This window comes from Falco punctatus, assembly GCF_963210335.1.
Source record: "Falco punctatus genome assembly, chromosome: 13".
Classification (NCBI taxonomy): domain Eukaryota; kingdom Metazoa; phylum Chordata; class Aves; order Falconiformes; family Falconidae; genus Falco; species Falco punctatus.
Window position 1 is genome coordinate 5,107,036 of NC_137593.1, and position 27,681 is coordinate 5,134,716.

Below are 27,681 nucleotides of genomic sequence, written 5' to 3' on the forward strand. Positions count from 1 at the left end.
AGAAAGCTATTATATGTTTTAAAGATCTAGTGCAGCTCCAAGTATTTATTTATGTACTACTTTTACTTCCTGTAGAAGAAAATAATTTGAACTTAATTTTCTTGTCTTACCCAACTGCTTTAGAAAATGTACCTCCCAAAGTAAGTCCATAATTATGATTAACAACATGGGTTAGATCCTCAGTTACTGTAAATTGGCATTTCCCCATTCATTGCAGTGGAGCAATGCCAATTCACTGCAACAGAGAAAGCTTCCAATGGCCTTGGTATGATGCTTTACATCTTTAGGGGTATTAACAAACCTTCTTTAATACTGTATCATACAGGCGTTACTCTAGCCAGAACAAAGTTAAAAAAGGAGTAAATTTAGCATCACAGTCCTAAAAGTCTTTAAAATTATCTTGTAAGCAAAAAGAATCCTTTCAATATATTCTGTTGATGAATTAAATCAACAAAACTGCTATTGCTCTGTCAGGTGGTCTGGCTTTGTAGAACAACCTTATTTTCTTCTTAAATTTCAGGTTAGCCATGTACTTAAAAATATTACTGTAATTCAGGCATAGCTCTTACTGCTTATTGTGGAGGAAGGAACTCTGGTGAGACAACATAGGAATGAAGTAATTACCTAAAATGCTTATATAGTTGACTGTGAAACATCAAGAAAAAAGAAATATTTAGAAATCATAGGGATTTTGAGGTTATGATTATGAATAGGCAGTAATAAATTCTGCACTTCAATTAGTAAATCCTCAAGAAGGCTAAAGATTAATCAGATTAATTTGAGCAGTAATCAATACATTTTTGGAAACATTCTCTGTTTCAGGCTTGTCTGCCATGCTCTCCATCCAGTTGGTGCTGATGAAAATGATGGTCTAAGACTAGTAAAGAAAAATTCAGAATTCCTGAGGATACACTGATGGACAGGTAGCATCTGTAAACAGGTACTATCCCTGCAACTTGTTCTTTCCAAATGTCCGTCTCTCAGCATCCTCTCTTTTTCATCTTACACCTGGGAATTGAACAAACAAAATCCAAATAGGTTTTTGGAACAATCCTAAACCAGGGATACTGTGAAGACAAATGGTAAATGTCTGTTACCCCAGCTGCTAAGTTAATTACTGTAATGGGAAACATCTTGAGAGAAGCATTACATATGGTTATTAGCAATTAACCCACCACTCCAAAAATCACAATTCCTGCTAATAACAGAACACAGCACAGCCTTCCTAATTACAGTCTCTGCACGAAAATTTCTTTATGTCAGAAGGGAATGTTAAATCCTGTAACTAGCTACGATTTAAAAAGAGTGGAAATGGAGATATTGAGAATTAGACAGAAAAATGAAAACAAAAAAGGGTGATGTGTTACTGAGTCAAAGTTGTGGGCACACTCATTCACGCTTGGGGGATACACAACAACTGTCACAACATCTTTGTAGAAAGGCAAAATCATAAATCAAAATTAAAATGTTAATGAGGAGGGAAATATGCTTTAAAATGGAGAGGATAGGATAGAACTTTCTTCACAGATACTGACTTTGCTACAGAATTCATGATCTGGACGCTGTTGTAAATAATGTGCTGAATTTGGATTGTACTGGAATATGTCAGAACAATTTTCTGATCAACAAGAGAGGAGAATAATGAAAGTTATATATCTTCCATCCCACAGAAAGTCCTTCAGTACTACATGGAGGGCATGAATGGTTTTTCTCTAACTGTTTGTATTCTATGCAATCAGATTAGGTTGTAGCTCACCTGCACAAAGCCACTAAGAACTGGCACTTTAACTGCCCAGTTCAAAAGCTGATTTAGCAGGGCAAGATGCTATTTAATTTACTCCTTTCACCAATCAGGAAGGGAACTCTTTTGTCAACATATTCAGAGACTGGTTTGGTGGTGGCCATGATGTGGTTTGTAGGTATCAAGATGAAAGATGCATAATTGTATAGCAAGTAAGTTTTGTGTGTCCAGCTGGTCATGGCAGGGATGTGGAATAGAAAGAATTCACTAATGCTGTATCCACTACCCTTTTTTCCTGACATAGCCCACTGTTACCCATGTAAGAACTAGAATAAATGAGTCTTCTTTTACCTCTGTATTATCTATGTCGGGTCAGAAGATTTACCTGACTTGGGCACAGGCGGATCACTTATCCCACTAGGGTTTTGAAACTGCTTTGACAAATGCTGCAATTCTTAATCACGCAACTCTTACTCACGTGAATTGTCCCATTAAAGTCAACAGTTTTGCAGGATATTCTCAATTAAAACACAGCTGAGCAGAAAACATTAAATAGTATTTGTAAGAAGGGCACATTGCACAGACTGGATTTACATTTCAACTCAGGCGAATGTCAGTGTCATAGTCACTACAGCGAGACCTGCAAGACTCTACACAGAAGGCAAGGGGATGTTACACTGCTCCATCTTCAGAATTCAGTTGCAGCTGTATTTTGTTGTGTGGCCCCCAGGCAAAGGTCCCGTCTATTCAGTTGCCTTCACTGATTAAGATATGCTGCACTTCAGTACACCCCAAATTTGCATATTGCTGTTCTGTTATTCTTAATAACTGGATGTGTATAAATGTTGTGTATAGTTTGTAATGATCACATGCAGGTTTGAAAAATAATGTTGAACAGTTTATTTTTGAGTCGCTTAGAGATGTAAATTAGTCTTTAAAAAAAATTTTTATTTTTTCCCTCTCCTGGAAAAAAACAGCTGATCAATAAGTTCCTTTGCTATATTGCCATGTGATCCTGAAAATAATCCCGGCTGGGATGACATCTCAGAACATAATGAACACTCAGACTTGCTGTAATGAAAGTCTATTATTTTATGAAGAAAGATTTTCTGGCGTTTAAGAAATAAAATGATTAGAAAACTATGTGCTTTGCAGGAGGTAATGCGATTAGCTCAACATAAGGTCCTGCAGAGTTAAAACTACTCCAGACGCAAGAAAGGCTTAGCCATTCAACGGAAATTTCAGAGTACAATTAATCTGCTCTAAGGTCAGATAAGGGCTCTATGTTTCCTTTACCATGAGAAAGAAATCAGTCAATAAAGTCTCAAGGGGATCATGTCAATGCAAGCTTCAAAGCAATGAACAACATCAAACCTGTTTTCTTGTTATGATCGGTAAATGTTTACCTACTTTCACAAAGGCCTTGGAAAATAAAAAACATGCAGGAAACTCTGCTTGTAAAGTGTGTGTAAAGGAGAAGCCACTGTATCTTGTTACAGGACTGAAAGGAAGACAAATTAATGCACTGTAACACCAAGGCTGACCCCTAACCCGTGAGGATGTTAGTGTGCCCGTGCAGTTCTCTCTGTCACAAATTTGGATAGGTGCTAATCTGGAGCAACCAGAGACCAAGTCCATTCCACACTGGAGTGGAAGGAAATCACAGTTGTCTTTAGCATCAATTGGCTCAGGGCCCATCAGCTCATTCACAGCCCAGCGGCTGGTTACTCACGGCTCTCTAGAGGCAGGAAAATTGTGGGGTAATAGACCCTGAGTCCTACATTAGATCATAAAATGCTTAAGGTACGTTTTCCACCCTTTTTTATTTGCTGCTATGCATGGTTCCCCTTTCAGGTCAGTTGATCTCCCTTCTCTCACCAGTAAAGGGGAAGAGTTGCCTTCTGACAGCAGTAAAGGTCTGGAGAGATGATAAAGATGGGAGGATGGATGGTCTAGAGGATAGCTGGCAACTCTGGGATTTAACAAACCACTCCTCCGCTCCCAGCTGTACATTCTTGCTGTCACTAACTCTCACAGTAGTGGTGTTATCCCTCCCTCGTGATGTTAAATGCATTTATTTTCATGGTTACCTCTTTGAAGTGCTCAGATGTGATTGTAACGGACGTCATGCATGGAACAAAGAAGGACTGGAGGAAAAAGGAGAAGCCGAGCTACGGCTCTCGCAGTAAAGCAGAAACGGCTCAGCATCCTGGAGCAGGAGGGAGAGCGTGCAGGGGGTGACAGTTCTCCTCCGAGAACCGGTAGCCGTCATGAACATGAGGCTGCACACAACTTCAGATATTATTCAGTGGAAGCAAATCCTTCCTTATCTCCACCTCCCCGTGTTGTGCCCAACAGGAATTTGGACCAAGAGGAAAGTCCCTTTCGAGGAGGGGGAACCGCAGAGACAGCCCAGAGGAGGAGAGGTGAAGCTGGAAGCACGCGGGCGGCGCGGGGCGTCAGGAGAGCCCGGGAGCCCCGAGCCCGCCGGGGGGGATGGGGGCACGGCGGCCCCTGGCCCCGACCGGCGCGGGGAGCTGCGGGGCGGGCTGGGGGCGGGCCGGGGCCGCCCAGCCAGTGGCGCGCCTCGCCGCGGCTTTAAACCATTTGGAGGGTCGGCGGTAGCCGGGCGGCTGGTGTGCTGCTGAGCTGCGGCCGCCCTCCGCATCCCTCCGCGCCGCACATCGCTTCCCTCGGCGGCGCCATGGGCCCGGGGCCGGCCTGCCTCTGCCTCTGCCTGTGCTGGGCGCTGGCCGCCACGGAGCCGCGGCTGCAGCGGGGCATGTGAGTGGGGCGGCGCGGGCGGGGGCTGGCGGCACCGCGGGGCTCGCTGCAGCCTTTGTCTCTCGCGGGGCAGGGTCCTGCGGGGCTCCCCGCGGAACGCGGCTTCGGGTTCGCCGCCGTGCAGCCCTGCCACAAAGAAAAGTTTAGCTGGGTGCGCTTTAACTTCCCAAGGTCCCCCCCCCCCCGCGGTGCGGGTTTCTGATCCGCGGAGTGATTTTTGAATGGTTACTCGTGAGACTCCGAGCCCCGGAGGGACGGCGGGCGGGCTTGCTTGACTTTGATTCGAGATCTGAAGTGAGCTTCAGAGAGTGCATCAGTATCTCTGAGTCTGTTTCTTCCTTCTCATTTAAAAAGCGAACGGGTGGCAGAGCTGAGCGCCGTACAGCTGCCCTAGTCCACGCTTTTAGAGGGGCTACGGTGAGCTTTACCTGGTGGCAAACAGCAAGAGAAAAATCAGAGTAATCAAACGTAAATGCAATCAGCAAGAAATAGAGACCATGAGCAGGCAGAGGTGGGAGCGGTGGAAAGCATCCATCCGCAGCTGTAAGCACAGCTCCTTTGCAGGCACAAAGGAGTTGAGTCCACATGTATGCTTGTGCAGGAGGAAGTTTCTATGAGGTGTTTTGCATGACATGAGCAACAAATGTCCTTTGTTGTAAATGCGATGTAGCATTTTTGTCAAGAGGCGGTTTTTATAAATTCTAAAGTAGAATAGCTGACAGCCTGCACCAAATCTTATGGTTTAAAATTTTTGCCCATTGAAATGGAAAATAAAACGTCTGAAAACTGTTCCCTGCTTTGTGTTGGGCATCTTGTTCTCTGCAAAGCTCCTTTCGTGTTTTTAAGGAATGTCCCCTGTCCTGTCCGTCCGTCCCCCAGCAACCTGACAGAAGCCTTTTCAGATGTCTGTGATAACCCGATTTCTAGCCTCTTTTCTCTTCCTATATTTTGACATAATGAACTTCATCCCATCTTTTTATAATCAATTTTTCTTCTATTTAGTTTAAATTTAAGCATTTCCTCTGTCACGAAATTGAGATTTGTAAGCCTATTGCTCATTGGTTTTCTATGCAATGTCATGTAAATATGTATTTACAACAAGTGCTTTAAAGTGGTTTATATTACTCCATTTTGCTAGAGCATTAAGTATCCATCACAACGTTTAGAGAAGTCAAGTTCTTTTTCTGGTAAAGCATTTTTCTTTTAAAAAAGTGCTCTGTGTTTCAGGCATGCTTCTTGCTCTTTTTGTAAGCAATTGCTGTACTATGAGGAAGAGTACCATTGGTCTACATTAATCTATTTGTATTTGACATAGGCAATAACTATGATTCTGCACTTTTGAAGCTGGAGGTGGTGTTAACTGTGAATTGCCTCCAACCAGTTTTTGTTTGCTGTTCTCTTTTTAAAGATAGTGTCACTGAAAGAATACAGGAAACAGTCCCTTCTGGAAATGACATTGTTTGAAGATATTACTGTTGGGCTTGAGTCCTTGGGAGCAGCAGTGCACTGTTAGCCAGCAGCAATCAGAAAAACCACCCGAACCCCTGTACCTGTGACAAAGCCTTGCATGCTTTTCCCGAGAGGCATACTCCTGCCATTACTGTAATTCTTATTCCTTTTTTCTGAACTAGGGCAAATGTAAGTGTTACTCCAAACTTACTTTACACTATTTAGAGACTTGACCTTTGATGTAAACAGAAATACAAGGCATCATTACTCCTAGCGGGTAAGCCTGCTAGCCTTCACCAAGAAACAGTGAAATATCCAAAAGGACACTTCTAATGAATTGCCTTTTTCTAGTAATTGTGTTTTGTTCTTTTGACATTGGTCATCTGCAGCCAATGGGATAGGAACAACAAATGTATCCCTTGGAACATACCATGCTGAGTGCTTTCTTGTTTAGCATTTGCTGCTGTTTTGATTGGGAACTTATGTGGCTGAGGATATACAGGATATTCTTCATAATTGTTTTTGCTCTGCTGCTAACTTGAGTATTTGCTCCTAGCTAAAATGCAAGCGATCTGTGTGGATGTTGGTATTCTGCTTCCAAGCCCCCTGAGGAGATTTAATGTAGAACAGATTATAGGATGACTAGCTATTTCCATCAACTACGTTTCCAGACAATTAGCCCTTGATGATCTTGTATTAGAACTTTAGAGAACACTGGAACAACCAGAGAACAAATTTGCAGTGTTCATTGAAAAGCATGCTATTTGGGCCTTGAAATGAGGAATTAACCATCTCTCACCATAAAAAGCACATTTTTAGCAGCTCACTTAGCAGTGAGCTCTGTAGTTCAAACCTGGGGTATATAATGACATTCTAATTGTGATGTGTGGTTATCTAGCATTGAGTTTACTTTCAGGGTCGTGCTTCTCAAAAGGCTGGAGGTAGCTGTGGGGCAGAGCAGAAATAGGAACTATGAGTGGAGGGCTTCAGTTGCTGTCAGAAGTGGTAAATCCTTTCCTAGAGAAATATTCCACTACAACTTTAAGTACAGATGTTTGCTCACAGTTAGCTATATAGGACAGAACAAAAGGCAGGAGTGGTTATGAGGCATGTGCTAAGAACCCCCTTTGTGCAATGAATATTACCTTTCATAGTTAGGACTGAGACATAGCTCAAGACTGGATTCTTCTGTTCCCAAGTGACATGAGTAAGGAGTTCTTTGGAAAAGTCATGAGCTAAACTTCATCCCTCTTAATTTTAAGCTCATTGACTTGCTCTGTGGCTTTGCAGGTCCAGGATGACATCTGAAGGGTCTGATTTGGTTTTAGAGGATCCAGTCACAATCTTGCAGTAAAAATATTTTGTTTAGACTTTTTCATTGCAGCTGCTTATTTTCACTCTATTTGTAAGCAAGTAAATTTGGTCATATTCCAAGGAACACCTGGATTTAGAGCTGAATTCCTGGCTGAGTAACTGTTTTCCAGCTTTGTAAATTCTATGGGGCATGGTAGGCTTACTTGTGTTCCTCTAGAAAAATCATATTCCCAAAAGCAAAATCTAGCATTCAGATGGTATCTACATTTGCAATGCTCAAGTAAACTTGGTCCTTTAACTAACCCGCTTATTGGGCTACAAAGATACAGGACAATTTTTTGTACCGTGTGTCTCATTGGAAACAGATGTGGCTGTGGACACCATTTTGAAGTGATATAAATAATTGGTTTAGGTGTAATTAAGAAGGTGAAGCCCACTTTTTTTGAACACTCGAGTGCATTTCAAGATAAACTACTGTTGTACAAAGCATTTCCATATGAAGAGATGCTTCTGAATTTTGATTGCCACAGTGGAACAAATTGCATGCCACTTTGTTTTCTTCGTTGCATTCCTACATATTCAAAGTGACACAAAAAATGTTTCTGTAAAGTATTATGGTGATACAGCTTAAACTTGGATCCTGGAGTTTTGTCATAATACTGTCCAAATGATGTGAAAAGTAGGTTGTGTAATCAGCTCTTGGTGAGAAATTTTCTCAGTATATTGGCTGTTTAGCCAATATGGTGTATTTTCACCTCCAGTGATGCCAATTTGCAGGTGTGAGGCAAGTCTTTATTCCTAGCATTAAATAAGGGCTTAAAGTGTGTTTAGTTTTTGGAGCTGAAATGATTCATGTAGTAGAATTTTCTTCCATTTCTTTGAATGGGATATCCTATGTTCAGAGATTTGATAGTTAACTGAAGATTGCAGGTTTTCAAGTGAAAATAAGGACCTGATTTGCCACTGGTATATTAAAATTTGTATCTCACGTTAAGTAAGCTTAAATTAGGTCTTTCTTATCAATGCTTTTTAAACCTTGTTTGAAGTGATGCCAGCAGCCCAGAGTCACTGCCGAATTCTGATTTAGGTTGCTGAATTTTACCAAACAAGTTTTTTTTTCAGCTGAAACCTCAAGTACTTCTTCCCAGTCCTGTCTGCCTAGGATCTGTAAGGTTGCAGCAAACCCTCAGTACTATTGAACAGCAGCTACCTCCAGCTTTTGAGGTTTGGATGATGTGATCCCAGTAAACATGATTTAAATGCTTTGGCATAAAAGTTATGGCAGTCCTGTCCTCTCATTCCACCCTTCCCCTCTCCCCTCCAGTCCTTTAATATCCAGTAGTTCTTTCTAGGAAAGAAAAATAAATGTTGAAGACTGAGATCTTTCTCATCTTTGTGAACGTGAACGTCATGCTTAGCAAAAAAATGTCTTTCTAGTCTGTGCACTACAGTATCTTGCCACCAGATAGAGCTCATGCTGGTCAGCACTGTAAAACAGAATCACATTTTTCAAGAGTTTGCTGCGCTTAAAGCCTCTGTTTCAGACTTTCTAGAGGAAAATCAATTTTGAGTTTAGTCTTTTAATGGATGAGAAAGGGCTGTTGGTTGGTTGGTTGGGTTTTTTTTCCCCTCATCCCAGTATGTTCATTGGAAGGAGACTTAAAGATAATTAATATCATCATGATATAGTTCTTTTCCTGATTTATGACTTGGTTTTCTGCTCTTCAGGAGAAACATGAGATCAAGACTTCCACCTAAACTCTGAAATAGCCAGAAGACTAGGAAAATAAATAATCTTAAAATGTGATAGCCTGAAGTTGCTGTATTTATCAAAGATAAACTTGATCTCATGATTAACTGTAAAATATTTTCCAGTTTTATAAATATGTTTTCATGTCAGAGACATCATGTAATATACCTACAAGAGCTTTAGAAGTTTGCTGTCCGTAATCACAATATATACTGTAAGATTCTTAAATATGCAAGTTTAAGGTAGGTAAGGCTCTACTATTCACTTTTGATGGGATTTGGCTGGTTAGTCTTCAAAAATGCACCCAAAGAGGAAAGAACATGTCAGCATTTCTTTAGGTTTAATTGTGCTGCACTTCAAAATGTTGATACAGTTTAATTATTTATGCATATGTTGATTACATGCATATCCTGTGTGTTCACAGTATTTCTGATTTTTAGGAAAATTGCCTGCTTTTTGCTTTGACTTTTTTTCTGCATGGGTTATATCCAGTGCTGCTTATTTATCTTAGTTCTGGCACGCCGTGATCTAGATGTGACAGAGAATGTGGAATTTAACAAATTTGAAAAAACCTCCTGGTGAGAGGGGGTAAGATTATCTGGTAATGTAAAACCTAGTCTTTGATGACTCGTCAGCAGAACCTCCTTTGATGGAAGCACCGCTTTGGCTCTCAGAGAGTTAACAGACCATATTGGAGACTTGTGTTATTCACCAATTAAATACCTTCCCTCTTTGAACACAGTTAATAGATTTCCTCCTTCTGAAATTCAAGCCTGTTATTGCTTACGTTCTCTCTAAAATCTATTGCTTTTAATTTATTTCTGAGGAGAAAGAAATTTCCTTTCATTACTGCTAAATCAAAGCATTTTAAAATTGCATACTGAACATATGTAGTCTTGAGTTTATACTTTGGATTCCATGCTGGTCTTGGTTTAAAACTGTTCATTAATTGTTCTGGAGGTAAACTTGAGATTTCTGCCTTTGTGTAAGAAGATGTACACTTTCAGATATAATCTGTACACAAACTGGGCTGTACACTGAGCTGTATTTCTCTCAGTGCCTTTGACCTATGGTGAATATTTGATCTCGTGTGTAAAAAAGGGGAATGTTATTTAAGTTGCAGTGCTGACCTTTTTTTTTTTTTTTTTTTGTATTCTTTAGCAGAAACACTGTACTGCCTTCCCTTTCTTAAGTCAGAGCAGAACTTGCTCAGATTGTTGTGTAGTAGAGAACACCATGCCCAGACTCTGTTTTTATGTACACAAATTAATTGAATATTGAAAATACATCATAGTATCTGAGCCTGTGCCTCAGAAGACTTTATAAGGTGCTTTATATTGTTTTATAACAAAAAATGTTATCTGAAATTATGAAACACATATTTTGGGTTTACTGTTTTCGGGTGAGGGTATTTCTGTATAGGAAAAGAGTTTTCATACACCTCAACCCTTACAATACTCTTCAGTGGTTATCTTCTATTTGTAAATGCTAGCACTCTCCCTGCCTGACAGATGCATCATCGATGGTGAAAAATACAGTTGCATGAGCTTACCTCTTATAATTGTAGTCTTTGAAGCAAGGCCTGTCCATCTGTTCTTGTCTGAAGTAACACCAGGAATCTGTGGGTTATTTAGAACCTCCGTGGAAGTTTCTCATCTGAAAGATACAAATGTTTGGTGAGGTGTTTTTCCCCTGTTAGCTGCTGTTGAACAGTAATCCAGTAATGCATGCTTGTTAGTTGGCATGTGGGGTTTTTTTGTGGCTAGAATTCATAAAATATTTAGCTCAACTAAAATTGCTTAATGTTTAAAAAACAAACACACAAAAACAAATGGGCATTTGCATCAGTGTTATAAAGCTAAGGGTTTATAGGGGAGTAGAGTACTTGGAATATTTTAACACTTAAAACATTGGCATGTAGGGAGTCTTCTTGCATATATTACATGATACTTCAGAAGTAAGCATTCAAGAAAAGAGGTTTTGGCTCTAAACTGTTAAAATCTGACATCTACCAGAAAAGCAGTGAACAATTCCTAGACACTGGTTGCCAAACTGAAACTGAGGATTTTGCTACCTCTAACTAGTTTCACTGTCAAGTGATGTGGCACTTGCTGTAAACCAAAATGAGCTTTTTCTCTTTGTGACACAAGTGGTATGACACTTTTCAGTAATTTTAATTTTAATATTTTACCATCAAGCCCTCCTGTGTCTTCTTGCCAAAAGAAATTCAGGTGTGTACCTGGCAGATTTACCAGGGTGACTTTTATTATAACACTTTTCCTCAGTGGAATGATGATTGAGATGGGTGTAGTTAATGTGAAACTTCATCTAGAGATGACTGCTGCTGCTTGATGCTTTCCTCTTTGTGCTGGTTTTGGCTGGGATAGAGTTATTTTTTTCCATAGTTGCTGGTTGTGGGGCTATGTTTTGGATTTGTGCTGGAAACAGTGTTGATAATTCAGGGGTGTTTTAGCTACTGCTGAGCAGCACTTACACAGAGCCAAAGCCTTTTCTGCCTCCCATCACACCCCACCCCACAGTGGGCAGCCTGGGATGCACAAGGAGCTGGGAGGGGACCCAGCCGGGACAGATAACCCCAGCTGACTTAAGGGATATCCCACACCATATGACATCATGCTCAGCATTTAAAGCTGGAGGAAGAAGGAAAGGAGGATGTTTGGAGTTATGGCGTTTGTCTTCCCAAGTCCCCGTTACGCGTAATGGAGCCCTACTCTCCTGGGGATGGGGAGAATGCCCATGGGAAGTGGTTAATGAATTCCTTGTTTTGCTTTGCTTGCATGCATGGCTTTTGCTTTACCTCTTAAACTGTCTTTAATTCAACCCACGAGTTTTCTCACTTTTACTCTTCTAATTCTCTCCCCCACCCTATGGGGGGGAGTGAGCGAATGGCTGTGTGGGTCTGAGTTGCCAGCTGGAGTTAAACCACAATGCTCTTATAATTTCACATTTTCTTGTTACTCAGTTCAGTCTAAATTTTGGACAATTATTTGCTTTGTCTTAACAATGAGTACATGCAAACTATTTCTTAGCCTCTATATGCGTGACCTCCCATATGGTCTTCTCATTACATTAAAATTGGATTCGTAGGACAAAGGTCCTTAAATTGTCTGTGAAGTGGTCTGCATGCTAGGATGGTTGGTTGGTGCTGTGTGAGGGCTTGGTAGGCCTGGTCACTGGCAGTGATGCTGACACTCTCCTGGATGCTATTCTTTAAGTCACTTTTTAAAAAATATCCCCTGTGTAGAAATCTGTGGAGGTGTGCAGAAGGCATCTAACAATAAAGAACATAATGGATTTAAGAATATGCTAATATCAGCTAGTCTCTGCAATTATTGTGCTAATACTTTGGTAGTGAATTTTCTTTGTTTACAATAAGACTCAGGCCAAAGCAGCCATATGTTGGGATAATCAACTATTTTGGGTACAGTAGATAAGTAACGTGCATGCTTCCCTGAATATGCATGAAGACAGGTATTTGGAGGCTATCAGAGTTGTATGCTAAAGTGGTGATCCTGTATTTGCCATTCTGTGGGTATGCACTTCACTTGATGCTTTACCTGATCATGCAGATGCCACTTGGTGCCTGCAGAGGTCATCCGGTAGAAGAAACTGTAACACTGGATGTTGCTGGGGGACTGAGGCTATGTGACACTACTTAAAATAACAAAACAAACAAAGAAAAAAAAAATCACTCCTTCATTTAAAATACAAAAAAAGTTACTTTCCAAATCATAGTTAAATGATCTGGATGTGCATGTTTATCTTCTGCTTTTCTTGCTAACCAAAATAGATTATTTTGTCTCGGGAGAGGGAGGAGGATAGTTAAATAGAAGCTAAACGACAGGCGCTGCACTCTGATAGCAGTAGGAACTAAAAATCTTATTGTTGTTATAATAGCTGAGTGTGTAATTAATCATCTCGTATTGATTTGCTCTTAATCTAGATGCAGTGCACAAAGGCTGAAAGAACTCTCATGTTATTTAGCTGCTCCATCTAATCAGAGAGAGGATGTGAATAAGACTCAGCAGTGCATTAGTAACCTGTGGGCTATAGGAGAGTCTTCTGTGGTGGACCTTTGTCCACAGATCCAGAGAATAGTAGTGATAATGAGACAGAGTCTAAATGAGCTTGGAGTTTACAATCCATATCCCAGAGGGCATATAAACATCCCAAATATTGATACAGGATCAGTAGAGAGCAGGGATTGATTAGTGGTCAAAGGAGCAGGATGTCCTAATTGTCTCTGGTAGTGCTGATTAATTTTATCTGGGAAATGTGGGGAAATGAGCCTTAAAATAGACTAAGGGGAGCTTGGCAGTTTTGTCATTCCCACCTTTGTGAATTATTGTTGCTACTAAGCAATATATATCTAGAGACAAAATTTATATCTTTATTTCTATATAAATAAATGTTACTTGTTCTTTGGACCTTTTGTTTCTGTGGACTGTTTCCTAATTTTGACTTTTTTTTTTTTCTGTGCTCAGATGGAATTTGCTTTTCTCTCTTTTTCACTTGAGATTTTATTTATAGCAAACTTTAAATCAACATCCTGTTTGCATACAACATGGTGTTGTTGACTTTGTTTCCTCTACAGTGCAGCATGCTTCTGCATGGTGCCAACCTGCCTTTGTCTTTTATAAAAAGCTGGGGATGTTTTGCTTGGGTGGTTCCAAGTGTGAGGAGATTCAGACAATTTTCTAGCCTGAGAAGTTTCTAGCCAAAGCCATTGTAGCAATGTGCAGTGTATCTCTAGAGCAAAACCACTAGTTGTCATCAGAGTAGCAGATAATTTAGCCCCGACTATAATCTTGGTTTCTTTAAGGAAAGTGCTCATTTGATCTTTGCAAACCAACTCTGGAAAAACATGTAGACTACGCTTTTCTAAACTTTTAATAACGGCATAAAGGGAAGGAACACTGACCATTTAATGTTTTGAAAATACAGAATTCCAGCCGGTCACTTCTTATGACAAGTTTCATGTATTGACTGCTTTGTGGGAAGATCAATAGTGTTCAGGCTGCAAATTCTTCAGCTGAGGCAGTGCAGGCTGCGACATCTCGTTCTTAGGAAGACATTAACAGCCTTCTGGCTTAGCATAGAAGGTGGTGTCATTCACTTAGTCTCTGTGGAAAGACCTAAAATCAGACAGCCAAATCATTCTTTGCTTCGTATTCATTAATGTTTTGATTTAAAGTTTGTGCTGTTGAAAGAAACCTTTAGGGATATCTTGATTACTATTACATCTACCTACCTTAGATTCTTGATTTGAGCTGGTAAAAAAGTGGATTGATAGAGCGAGATATTTACTTTAATTGTCATTCAAAGAGCCAGGTGGTTAGGATCATGTTAGGCAGAACAAGAAAATATCCCTGTCAGAGATACGATGTACCTTTTAAAATGGTGGAGCTATTCCCTTTCTAGCTCTTGTGTGTTCCATTGTTTTCCCATCTCCTCACCTCTGCTTGTCCCTTTTGGACTGCACGTGCCAGGGAGTGTGTGCAGCTGCCTTTCTGCTCCCACAAGCAGATGGCCTGTACCTGTCTTTTTCTTTGTTACGTGAAAACCGTGTGCACCTCATTGTAAGAGCCTGTCTATTGCTGTAGAAAATTATTTATGCTTGTTTGAGTGTGTGTAAAAGAGATAGCTGCACTGATATTCTTCTCAGAGTTGCAGAGCCATGGACAAGGGTAAAACAGCAGAGCGCCTCACTTGGGAGACCGTAGACATGCTGTTACTAGCATCTATTGTCTGCCTTGAGTTGTGGGAGGGCTGCAGTCCCTTCTTAGGGGAACTTGGTTGAGATGACACTGGTGGTGACAACAGCTTGAGACAGAAGACATAGAATTGCAGCTCAGGACAAATGACCAGAATTACCAGTGGCTCACTGAGGACTTCAAGGATGCTGTCTGTATGTCCAAATGCTGGTGGGTGAGATCAGTCCATTGAGCTTGTGGGCTGCTTCCTGGAACGGGCAGTGAATGGCTGCTAAGGGGAACAGGAAAAGGGGTGAGCATGCAGCAGCACTTTGCCTGAGTAACTGCCTCAGCCTCAGTAACTCGAGGCTCATGGAGTTCTTGAGCCAGGTTTGTCACCTTTGTATTTAATAGACCTCCATGGGTGCTCCTTTGACTGCATTTTTGTATGAAGATACGCATTCCTTTTTAAATTCTAAACACAGGAATGAATTATATCCCGCCTGGAGATGCTTTTAATTTTCTCTGAACTTTTCCTGTTGTGCAGTAGTTCATAGGCATCACAGCCGTGTGATTAGCCAAGGCTGCTCTTGCTTCATGTTGGTCTAATTATCTGTTCATTAGAATCTTAAGTCTCGAGCTGGAAATGTGTAGGGTGCTTTTTTTTTTAAAGGGCAGTCTCCTAATGCAAATATTAAAAGAGAGTTTTCTGGCTTGCCTGAGTCAGACTGACAAGCTAATAATAGCCTTCGTGTTAGTCTTGGCTAACAGAGTGCATCAGTATAAAAAGGTTTTAAGGGACTGGTGTATCAATCAAATCATAGAACATAATATGCTTTTGTGTATTTTGCTTGTTTTAACTCTTAAACTCCCATTAAGAAATATTTTCTGAATGCAAAGGGCATGGGGGTAAAAATGGAGCTCGCCTCTAAATATACCATTACATGCACTTGAGGTTTCAGGTTAATCTTGGATGGCCTCTAATTAATAGAATGCCATAAAACAAAACTGTATTTTCAGTAGCCCTAGGCTAGTTCAAGAAACTGTTCTTAAGTTTATAGATAACATATCAAAGAACAATGAGTCAGATAGTCAACACACCAGTTTTTAAGTGATGGGGGGGGGGAGTTGTGAAGATGGCTAATTGTTGAAGAGGGCATGTTTTATTTCCCAGTTCTGCCAGCAGAGGATTACATGTTATACAATTGCTTCAATTTAATTATAGTGTAGCAGAGGTTTTGATATCTGCCTTTAAATTATCCCAAGGGCATCTAGGAGGAACGGCTTACTTTGAATAAATCTTAATAAACTTATGACTTTATGCTGCTGGCTTGTTTTGTTCTGTGAGCGCCATTTGTTCCTATTAACTATATCACAGAAGTCAATACAGCTATTCCTGGAAACATGGCAGTATCACATGAGTAAGGTTTTATAGGATGGGCTCAGTATGTCATTACAACAATTGTCAGCTTCTCTCTTTTATTTATGGAAGAGTGATGCATATGAATGTACCTTTATCTGGAAAGTTTTGGGCAATTCTAATAAAAGGAGATATGCATGAATTATCAGTACATGATGTTCTGTTCACTAGAGGGAGAGTCATTTTAAAAAGCCTGCTAAGTGAGGCATGGTTGCTAAGTAAGGCGAGGGTTTTATTAGACCAACTGACGTAATGGAAAAAAAGCAGGCCAGATTTTGGGCATACAAAGACCTCCTTTGGATGTGAAACAAATGACAGACTTTGCGCTAAGAATGGCTTGGGAACAATTGCTCTGAACTTAAGCTAAATATGTTAAATGGTGAGGTAATTTGAGAGGAAGAGGTAGCTGGGACACGTGGAAAAGACTGTGAAGTAATGGAGAGAACAGGGGAATGTGGAGGAAGGGTGGTTTCTGGAAGAATTTAAGGCAATCTGAAACTACGATGCTACTGTCTTCTGTCTTGTTTCATGGTGTTGGCAGCCACAGAGAGGGCAAACTCCATGAATGGGAAATAAGGAGCAATATAGAAAATGAACCCTGTAGTGGAGGAGGAAGAATGTGGAGCAATAGTGGAGGGATGTCTACTGAAAGTATGGTTTAGGATGATGGAGATGAGCAGTTCCTCCAAAGCCTATGAGAAATAGGCATTCTGGTTCAGGAAACTAGCTTCTGTCAAGATAAGGTTTTCTAATACAAACGTACTGTACTTTTTTTTTTTTTTTTTTTTTTTTTTTTCCTTCCCCCATGGTGAGATAAGACAATCAGAGCATACAGTTGTGGACTTTTTTCATAACTTTATGTAGCCTGCCTGGAATTACTGAGGGGGTACTTCGTTTGTTTTTAAATCCCATCTGTTTCTCTACTGAAGTGTCCTTGCTGGGAGAAGGTCCTCTTTACCCTGGGGTGGATGTTCCAGGTGTTCACCTTTTCTGGGGACTTGCAGTGCTGTTGGGAGGCCTGTCGGATTTCCCATTCTAAGTGGGCTTTGCATGACTGCTGGCCTTAGCAGAGCACTGAACATCTTCTGCATGGTACTGGGAATATTGTGGAGTGGATTTGATCTAGGTAGGCAGGGTTTCTTCCAGGTGTTTAGCTCAACAGTAAAAACAATCATGCTTATAGTATTTTCTGTTCTGCACAGGCTTAATTCAATGATGTTTGTAAACCACCTGAAGACCTGCAGATGAAAGATGTCCTTTTTTATTAAAAAGGCTACCTTGCGTGGTGTTCAGACATAATAGGGAGCTGTAAAGTACTTTGGGCCTCTGAAATAAAAAACACCATAAATCTTGAATGAGATATTAAAATATCCAGTATAACTAATGATAACTTTAACTGCCAGGCAGCTGTTTGGCTAGAACAGTTTATCTTATTAATGCAGGAACCCCTCCTGTTTTCTAGCACAGGCTCATATCCATACCTTTGACAGAGGAAACAAGTGTGTCAGTGTGTTACTCTTTGTTACTCTCTAGCCTGAAGAGGGGTCCCAAGCTGAAATTTGGGGAAGTATTTGTCTGCCAGCCAGTATGACAACTGTTGAATGTTGCTTACCATTTACCAGAGTGGGTATACAAGGTCCCTGTTTCCCCCCTGTGTTTTAGTCATTGAGGCTTAAATTTGCAAAGCCTCACCAGCTAGAGCAATCTGTCTTGGGGAATTGAAAATTTAGTTATTACACAAATGATCTTAAACTACTAAAAAAAGATAAAAATCACTGAATTAATTTCATTTTTGTTATGGTATACTTCTGCCTTAAAAGACAAAAAAACCCCACATGTTCTGTGGCTTTAGTTAGACCCTGCATGTTCTGTACGGTTATGTTCTGGCATGCAGCATTTCCTAATTTACACCGGGGCAAAGGAATCAGAATAAAGATGACAGAATCTCTGCAAAACCACCACCATGTGACCTTTTTTTTTGACCCATCGTACCTCTTGAAATCTTGTTATTTTTGTAACTAGGGCTAGGTAGCAGGATGAAGATTACATATCATCCTACAAAGCAAAGCTTTTATTTTGATCTTGTTATTTTAGAATAATCAGCAGAGAACAAGGATACTACCTCCTATCAATTTCATGTGCTTCCCAAAGGGGACTGATAGCAAAGGGGGGACTCTTACAGAATATAAGTTTTCCACAGCAACAGTTTAGATAAATCTTATCTGCCCTTGAATTTGTTGTAAATCTTCCATTGACTTGTGAGGAGTCAGAATTTCATTGTATATTTGCATACTGTTTTCGAAGGCAGGCGCTGTGTTTTCATTGTGTGGGTATGGAGGCTGGCTATTCAGTAGCTTTGAGCCGTGAAGGTCAGTGCCTGTAGCTGTCAAGTCTTTGATTCCCACCCTGGCACGTCAACTGAAATAAGGGGCTGTTGTGTGGACCAGGCCTAGCAGGGGGACTTCCAGCAGTCTCGGCATAGGAAGAGCCTCTCCAGCTCCCTCACCTTGGTCTTCTGCTCCTCAGCTCGTGAGGCACCAGCCTTCCTCAGGCAGTGCCTCGTCTGAAAGGGTTGCCGTGGGCTGGTATTATCAAGGGACAGCAAAGAGTGTCTGCTGAGCAGTGGGTCAAATACTGCTCCAACACTTTAGCTCTCATTTTCTGGGAACAATGTACATTTGTGTTTTGCTAGCTGGGCCTTAATGTAAAAACACCCCGTCATCAGGAATGCGTTTGCGCTTGTGACTTGTCCGACCAAGACATTAATGAAATCTTGGCTCCATTAACATCTGTGGCCATTCTGAAGTCATTGGATCATGATTTGTCAGGTGCGTGTGGATACTGTATCTTTAACAAGAGAGCCGTTTGATCAGTCAAAGGTGAAAAAGTCATAGAACTACAGTAGTTTTAATAGCAATATAAATCTGTTTCAAACTGTTACATGTAGCACAATTTCATGCATATTTCTTTAGACTTAAGAAATTAGTGCTAGAAATAAAGCGTGACTTTTTCTTTCCCTCAAGGCCAAATGTCTGTCCAGTGTTTGAGCTGGCACTGGTAGGACACCAACAGCCGTGTGTTCAAGCCTTTAGTCGCATGGTCAAGATGTGGAAACAAGGATGCACAAGGAGGAGGTGGTGTATGGGCTACGAGAGGAGGTAAGCTATCTTTATAAATGGATTCTGTTACTGGACTTAGTGCAAATTCTTCAACTGTTTTTTTCTTTGTGTATGTGTTAAATACTTAATCTGAAATGTGTGACTTAGCAGGATGCTAACTATATCCATAACTGAGACTTTAATTCTGTTATTACTGAGCAGAAAATACAACTTTTTTTCCTGTGTTCTGGGTTGGTCATGAATTTCTTGACTGGCTTTAGATCACAATTTTATATTATCAGAAAATGTTCCTGTCTCATCCTTTTTCAGGTGAATTCCAGCTGTCAAGACATCTACTTTGAAAAATTGAACTTCTATTTCTGTCATATACTTAGAACTGATGGGAGATCTGACTCCCCCAACAGTTAAAACCAAAACTGATTGCAAAACAAAATTACTCACCTTTTGACTAGCCTGAATACAAATTAATCAGAAAATTGCGGACATGGTATAGTAGAGCTATTGGATGTTATCAGTTATCAGGATACGCTTTGTTATATTTGCTTCATTTTTAACGAGAACTACTGATAGAGGCTGGAAAAGTGTATCTTAAATATGACAGAGTTCAGTTTGCTACTGATGAGATGTGAATAAGTGAAATAGAAGTTGTGATTGTTCTCTTAAACTTACTCTTTTAAAAGGTCTGGGTACTACACAATTTACAAGCAAGTGTACAGAATGGAGCATCAGATCGTCTATAAGTGCTGCCCTGGATGGGTCCAACATGACAATGAACCTGGCTGTTTGCACTGTAAGTTGATGGAACAACTGTGACAGACCAAGAGAGAGGACACCCTTAGGCCTTATTTTCCTACTGATAATTATTTCTAGAAAGATGGATTTTGTTTCTTGCTATTTGTGACTGGGATTTCCAGTTATAAAGAGGTAATCTATTGATGGGGAAATAAACTTATTTTAAAAATACAAAAGCTGTCATGTGTAAAAGTACCAGATATTTCTAATATTAATCTAACCAGTGGAAAATTAATTTCTGATTGTAGTTGTAACATTTTTGTGCCAGCCTGGCTTTGACAAGCCAACTGAATTTATTGCTGCTACCCAAATTACACAAAGAAATCTGCTGTAAGGCACTTGTTTTTCGGATGTAATGCTTCTTGCAGAGTCTGACTGGTTTGGGCTTTTACACTGCTGCTGTTGCTGTTGAAGCAATTGTGTTTCTACCCTATGGTTCCATCTGATGAGAGCCCATTTCTATCAGTAATTTCTAATCATGATTGGATGTTTTGCTAAGGGATGGAAATCAATTTAAATGATAAGGAAGCACTTCAGCCACTGTTAACAAGACATGAGTAGAAGATAGCAATCTACACAGTGTTTAGTGTTGTTATGGTTTTGTCAGTAATTGTATTTTCTGTATGAAAATTAGCATCTGTTCCTATGTATTTTTTTAATCTTCATACCAACTTGAGGGCTGCATTCAGAGAGCTTGCTTCTATGGTTGTCTCTTCATATATAAAACCCAAAAACAAGCCTGAGAGGTAATTCCTGTTACTTTCAGCCTGAATCTACATATTTAGTGTGCACCTGTTTAGTTGTAGGAAGTCAAAGATATGTTTACAATCTTTATTTTTATCTCTGGTGTAAAGGAATTTTGCGTATTTAAACACCAGTGGCAATAGAAAATCGTTTTCTTACTGACAAAGCAGTGCAGACTTGTTTTGATTTCTTCAAGGCACCAAAGTGGTTGAATTCTTCTTTTGTATCTGATGTTCTTTGCGAGTTTGGCTCAAGTATGTGGAATTTAATTTATTATAAATAAATAATGTTCTGTGTTGGAGGAAGGGAAGTATTGTAAATCCCTTGGACATATGTAACATCTTTTAGTATGCCAGTGTTTTTTAACCATTGCTGCATTATTCCTAGCAGTTCACCTCTTTCATCCTGGCTTCAGGCAGTGCTTAGAGTCCTGTGTTTGTCTTCTGAGTGTGAATCTTGGAAGACTAAGAAACTGTCTTCTGACTCTGAATCATCTTCGGGTTAAACTACATTATCTTAGTCTTATTTTTATTAAAGTTAAATTTCTTAATATCAACATGGTACTTATACCCATGATAACAAGTTCTATTGCAGTCTAACCTTTCCATTTAAATAAAAAGCTGGATTTTTTTCTTATTTGGAAGTTCCTGTTACAGCAGGACTATGACAGGAAGAGAAAATTCTGGAGGATCCTTGGCACAAACCCAACAAATAAACCCGTTTCATTCTGCTTGTATGTACTAGTGCATTGCATGGCTGGCACTTGCTTCAACGGAGGGAAATGTTCTGAAGCAGGATCCCAGGTGTGCCAGTGTCCTGCAGGATTTCAGGGTCCTCGCTGCCAGTATGGTGAGTCAAACTTAAATTGTCTCAAATGCATCTGGTGTTTGGGTAAAATGCACGTTTAACAATATTTGTTAAAATGTATTTTATTAATGTTGACTTAAAATTAAGGTTGTTTTTGCTGCACTCCAACTGATTATTTGGCCATTCCCTTATTTTCCAGAATTTGCCTTTTTTGGTATTGAATTTTGACAAAGCAAGATGAAAATTTAATTTGGTTGATACCAGATGAGTTTCTGATAATATATTTAATGGATAATGCCATTAAATATCAGCAGCAGTGTCCAGTGGAATATCTTTCTATTGCTTTTGAACTTGTATGTTCTTGTGGGGCTCTTGCTAAATTTGTCAGCATTGCTTTTACCCTTTTATGAGAGTAAATTCTGAGTCAAAACAGGTTGGGCAGTAGGTAAAGAATGTAACAAATGAACCAAATGTATGTATTAATGGGATTTCTTTTGGTGCTTCTGACAGTAGGAAGGCTGGTTTTACAGATCACTACCAAATAATTCCTAGTACTCTTGACGTAATTTACGTGCTAATCTTTCATTTCCATAACTGTGTTCTAGCATATTATGCTAGACTTAAACCATCACCCGCTCTGTGGGAATCTTTTTCTCTTGTATGCTGGTTCACAGTCTGATAAACCCACAACGAGTTGTCTTGTAATTTATGTGAAATAAGACCATGATGTACTCTGTAAAGCTCTCCAAAATTACAGAACTTCATCTGTTTGGCTTCTAAAGGGAGGGGGAAAAAGTCATTCCTTCAGAGTAGGCTGTGATTGGGACAAAGGATTTCTTTTGTATTAGGCAAATGATAATTTCCTTTTCAACTGAAGTACATTGTGTTTTGTTCAAAGAAAGGCAGATTTCTGAATATTTAGGTTTTTCACTTTTAAATTCTAATATGTTCACATCCTCACCTGGCTTGTCAGTCATATAGTAGAAGTGAGAAGAAACGTAACAACTGTTTACAACAATTCCTTTAGGAGCTGAAAAGCTAAGCTCTACTCGATACATGGCTTGTATCAGCTCTGTACTTGATACGTGGCTTGTCATGCTTGCTTTGTAACCTCTGTCATATTCTGGTCTCTGTGCTCCACCAAGGCTCACGTGATGGACTGGGTCTTGTGTGGGCTTACTGCACCAAAGCAGCTTTGTCTGTATGGGTAGCAGCCTCTCTCAGCGAAGGTAATAAAGCAGCTGGAGTTGCAGCAGGCATGGTAAGTGGGTAATGCTAAAACTCAGCAAATGTTGCAACAGGGTTGTTTTCATTGATGCCTGGTCATAGATAACAATTTTCCTTTATAAGAAGGCATTTAAATAAAATGCAGAGCTCTTGATAATGAAGCTTGAGCTGGTATCAGGCCACAGTGTGCCTTCAGACAACATCAGTTCAGTTAAGCAGACTCCAAGGGAGATGCTGTAATTCAGCATTTCTTTACTGCCTATAGAAACAAGTTTTGTATATAACATGGTATCAACCAGAGTGACACCAATGCAGGTTACTTTGTTACTGACTTACAATACAGCTTCAAGGTAAGCAGGATCTAAGGAGCCCATATAATAAGCTTTCATCAAATGCAGTATGTGTCTCAGCACGTTTTAAACTGTCTTTGCTAGTCTTTGGAGTCTCCCTCTGTTGCTTGGAAAAAGTTACAGCACTAAGGCATTTCCAAGAGGCAGATTATATAGGTGCTGTGCATGGATGGCACAGGTCAGATTTTCAAACTGAAATGAAATTGTGCGGTCTCTATTTCACAGGTTGGTGACTGTGGACACTAAAAATAATGTGAGGTGCCCTGCAGTTCTCACTCTTTGCAGTTGGATGAAACATTTATCTTGGTGGTTTGTCTGTTTTCTGTTGATTCCTAAGGTTTGAATGGAATTTCAGTAGTCGTCATTTTCAGGTTTATATGGTAGCTGTTATCATAGCCTGGCAGGAGTAAGTTTATAAATTAAATTCTGAAGGGGAAAAAACTTCCTTTCAGAAAGAACGTTATGGGCAATTCACCTGCCTAACAAAAACAAGGTAACTTAGAGTGTAAGGCCTCTTAACTGTTGCAGGCATCTCTGGTTTGTGTTTGTGATGTTTGTGAGATTTGTGTCGTATTTGTTGCAAGCAAAGCTAAAGAACATGTACTGTGGAATTAGCAACTATAGCCTCTGTTTTTCTGCTGATGTTGGAATATTACTCTTTTGAAATAGCTTGAATTTAATGTGACTGGATTACTGAATGGTAACATATTGTGGTTTTAAATGATTGTTAAATCTAGTCTGTCCCTCCCCTCCATACTTGCCTGTGCAGCCTTACTGTAAAAAAAAACAAAAAAAAAACCAAAAAAAACCCCCCACAAAACAACAAACAAAACTGTTTTCTTTCCAACACTTAAACCAATGGAAGAAGAATCTCTCCTACCTTTTGCTTTGAGGTGTGTGCCAGGAAACCTGTGGTTTATGGTTTTAGAACATGTGCTATAAAATGTTAGTGGAGAAGATTATACTATGATATGTGAAGCTGTCAAAGAGGACAGTCTTAGGTACAGAGGCACACTTCCTTAGACCTCTGGACTGGATCCATCAACGGTCTTTTTAGCAGGAGTGTTCAGGTTGTCCTCTTGGGAGCTTTACAGGGGAAGGGAGGCTTTAACTGAATACAAGACCAGAAACTACTGGAAGAAAGCATCCTTGGTGGTAATCTTGGTTTCTTTTGCTTTTGGCGTTATGGCTTCCTGAGGAGATTGACAGGATGAACCATGGGGATTTTGTAACTGTACTTGCACTCACTCAAGCAAAATTGTTGCATGTATCCCATTTTATATTGCCCTGTCTCCAGCCTCTTTGCTTATCTTCTGTTTCTGTCATTCAGTGTGGACAGCTAATTCTAAAGTATCACTTGTGTAGTGGCTCTCAGGATCTCCCTGCTGGGCACTACAATCCACAGACAAGATATTATTATTAAAATATTATTAACATCAATTACTCTAAAAATATATATAGGAACATATACCTCAATCTTCTAATCTGTTTTTTCAGGTTTGTTGAGTTTATATTTGCCGCTAAACTAATAAGTCGATCAGTGTCCTGGAAATCAAGTTGCTAAATGCTTTGTCTTGGTCTGTCCTGCAGAAAGTTTGTGACAGGTCATCAAGAATGACTTATGACATCCCAGTGCATCATAGCAATCCATAGCAGAGATGACTACTCAGAACTGGCATGATCGCTTCTAATGATTTTTTTAAAGATAGTGTGTGGTGTTTTAGCAGCCTGTAACATGACATCATTTCTGATTAGATGCTGAAAGGGTTATTGTTCCTGCAACAAACTTTATGTAATTGTGACTAGAAATGCATTACTGCATCTCTTGTATACTTCACTCCGTAGTTTTATTATTTTACCCACACAAGCAGCAATAAAAACTTAGAAGAAAGATTTATGAGTGAAATGGTCGAGCTCTTCATATAGCCATTACAAGGATTCAGTAACAGATTGAGCTGTCTCTTTCATTGTCTGCTGCAATTTGTCTTCTAATAATAGACTTATATCAATTACAATGTAAACTTGCAAGCTATATTTCTTTCTATTTTTTAACTTGTTTGGAAGTCGAGATTCCCATTTCTCTTGAGCCCAGTGAAAGGGAGGGAAGACTTATAGCAAAAAAGAAAAAGGGTAAAACACAGTTCCAAGAATAAAATCTGCTGCAGTGCTGGTTTCATTTTTATTCACTAGTTGTCCTAGTAATTTTTTTCAAGGCCTGCTAGCCACCTGAGCTGGACATGAGGTAAATTAATTTCATTTAGCTTGTTTAATTCAGTCCTGGGACTTGTGCTTGCACATGCAGCTAGATTCTACAAAGAAGGGTAACTGTATTTACTCCTGATAATATATAATATTGCTCAATACAAAATGAGGGGTTAGTTTTGACCCTTAAACATTTTGCTATCAAAGCTCAAGTTATTGCTGATTTTCCCACATGCCTCCTGCTGGTTTTAAATACTTAAAGTAAAAGCAAGAGTGAGAACTCAGCAGGCTTTATAATGTCATGACAAACAAAATCCCAGCATTACAAAGGTTTTGCAAGAGGCTACCATAATTAGGCAAGAGCAAGTACAGTTGAGCATCTCTGAAACAATGGGTGTTATCGGAAGACATGTAAAAGTGAGGAATGACCGGGGCAGACTTGTCTGGAAAGTCATCTTGCGATGACATGATGTTTGTCATCTTAGCTTAATCATTTGAAGAAAGCTGAACACAATATTCCAGTGTTTAACAGATTAAGTGTCAATATATTTAAATTTTACACTGTAATGTTTGCTGTAACGCAGGTGGAATTTTAAATTCTTCTATGCTGCCTATGTAGTTGCTAAAGATTGTGTCCTTAGGGAACATTTACTACATCTTGAGGCAGTGTGGTCTGCTGAATACAGTGCTTGCCTGATAGTTGAGATAAGAGCTTTGTTTTCTACCTGCCACTGACCTTGGATGTTAGTTCGGTAACTTTTAGCAAATTGTACCACTATGCCTCAATTTCTTTGTATATGAAATGTTGATAATGGTAACTCATTCCTTTGTAAAGTGCTTTGAGACCCAAGTAATTAAGAGTAAGATAATGGCATTGGAATGTGTATATAAAGGCAAAATGCACACTGCATGTGTAGCTAAAATGAAATGCTTATGAGACAGATATTCATCAGTTCATTGACTAGCTGTCAATCTCTCCTTAACTCTGGTCACACGCTATTAAGATATTGAATTATATAAAGATTCTAGTAAACAAAAATGTCAGTACCTCCTAGTCCAGATAGATCAGTTTATGTTATGGAACTACTTAAAACAGAGGTGTTTTTTTTTTAACCATTCACTAAAATGGCATGAATTCTGATATATCTTCTTGCAGCTAAAAATACTTTCTCATTCACTGTGGAAAAGAATTTTTCTCATTTTCCTCTAGAAAATATTTCTTCCTGCAAAGAGTTATTTGGTAAAGCCTCTGATTAATGTCTTCTCTGCAATTCTGGTCTCTTGTAGAGCTGCATATTTTCTTCTTCTTTAAGACTGAAGACCTAGACAAGGATTACAGGGCAGTATATATCCATGAAACAGTGTTGCAAATTTTTGTTCTTTGTAGGTCCTTAAAATAGCAAAAGGCAAGCTTAAAACTCCCATGGATCTGCTACCTGTAGAGATGTCTTTAGTTTTCATATATCTTTGTTTCCCAGTGGAACTAGATAATGTTTGAGTATTTGTAAGGGTAGATTAGTTCTTAATGTGCTTGCCCAGTGCTGCTGATAGCAAGGGCCCTCACTTTTGCCAGAGGTTTCTAGCATTTTGTTTTCATATTTTGGCTATGAATCCCATGCAGTTTTACCAAAGACAAAATTTTTAACATGAAAATTCTCCATTAGCCCATAGGGAGAGTGGAAGAGGATGGCACAAAGATAATTTATGTTCAGATTGTTCTAGTTTAGGGCACATAGTCTCTTTAAGATTATAATTTCGGTTTTTTTCTGTTTTAGTACAGTCATTCTCATGCTCCAAATGACTGTCTCAGCAGTGAAATGCTAGTGCGCCAGTCATGGCAAGTGAAGCAGAGATGACTGATCAGGCTGCTCAGGATAGAAAGGTACCTATCCTCTGGTGAAAAGAAACCTTGTGATCATCCTCTACCCCTGGTGGGGACCTGGTTTTTTGTTCTTCCTCTGCTTTGTTTAAACTCCCAGGAAAAATGATCCATTAGTCCCCTACCTTTTTTCTCTGGCTACATACTCTTCTGTTTTTATGATTAAGAAACACTGGCTGACAGAAAATATGAAGATGTAGATGCTTTTGGTCCTTTATATGGCAGTAAAGGAGCAGCAGTGTTGTGTGAGCTTTTGATAGCTTGAGAGCATCCTGTTGGCTTGGTATGTGCTGAAGCACTTCAAAGTTGTGCAACCGCTTGTGCGTGCGTTAGAGGCTGTGGTAATAAGCATCTTTTTTAGCACTTGCCGAAGTAATAACAGTGATGTT

At 39.7% G+C, this 27,681-nt stretch overlaps 1 protein-coding gene across 2 annotated transcripts in view; it reads left to right on the forward strand.

Moving 5' to 3' along the window:
- Positions 1-820: 820 nt before the first annotated feature.
- LOC308072425 (uncharacterized protein) overlaps positions 821-27,681 on the forward strand; it is a 222,514-nt gene continuing 195,653 nt past the window's right edge. The window contains exons 1-5 of one of the 2 annotated variants that reach the window (XM_080409251.1): positions 821-940; positions 3,842-4,525; positions 19,196-19,330; positions 19,972-20,081; positions 21,572-21,676. In XM_080409251.1, the coding sequence (XP_080265377.1) occupies positions 4,446-4,525; positions 19,196-19,330; positions 19,972-20,081; positions 21,572-21,676 (430 nt within the window). In that variant the 5' untranslated portion in view covers positions 821-940; positions 3,842-4,445. Of the gene's footprint in view, positions 941-2,704; positions 4,526-19,195; positions 19,331-19,971; positions 20,082-21,571; positions 21,677-27,681 lie in introns of those variants that run through there. The other variant, XM_080409250.1, reaches the window with a different exon arrangement.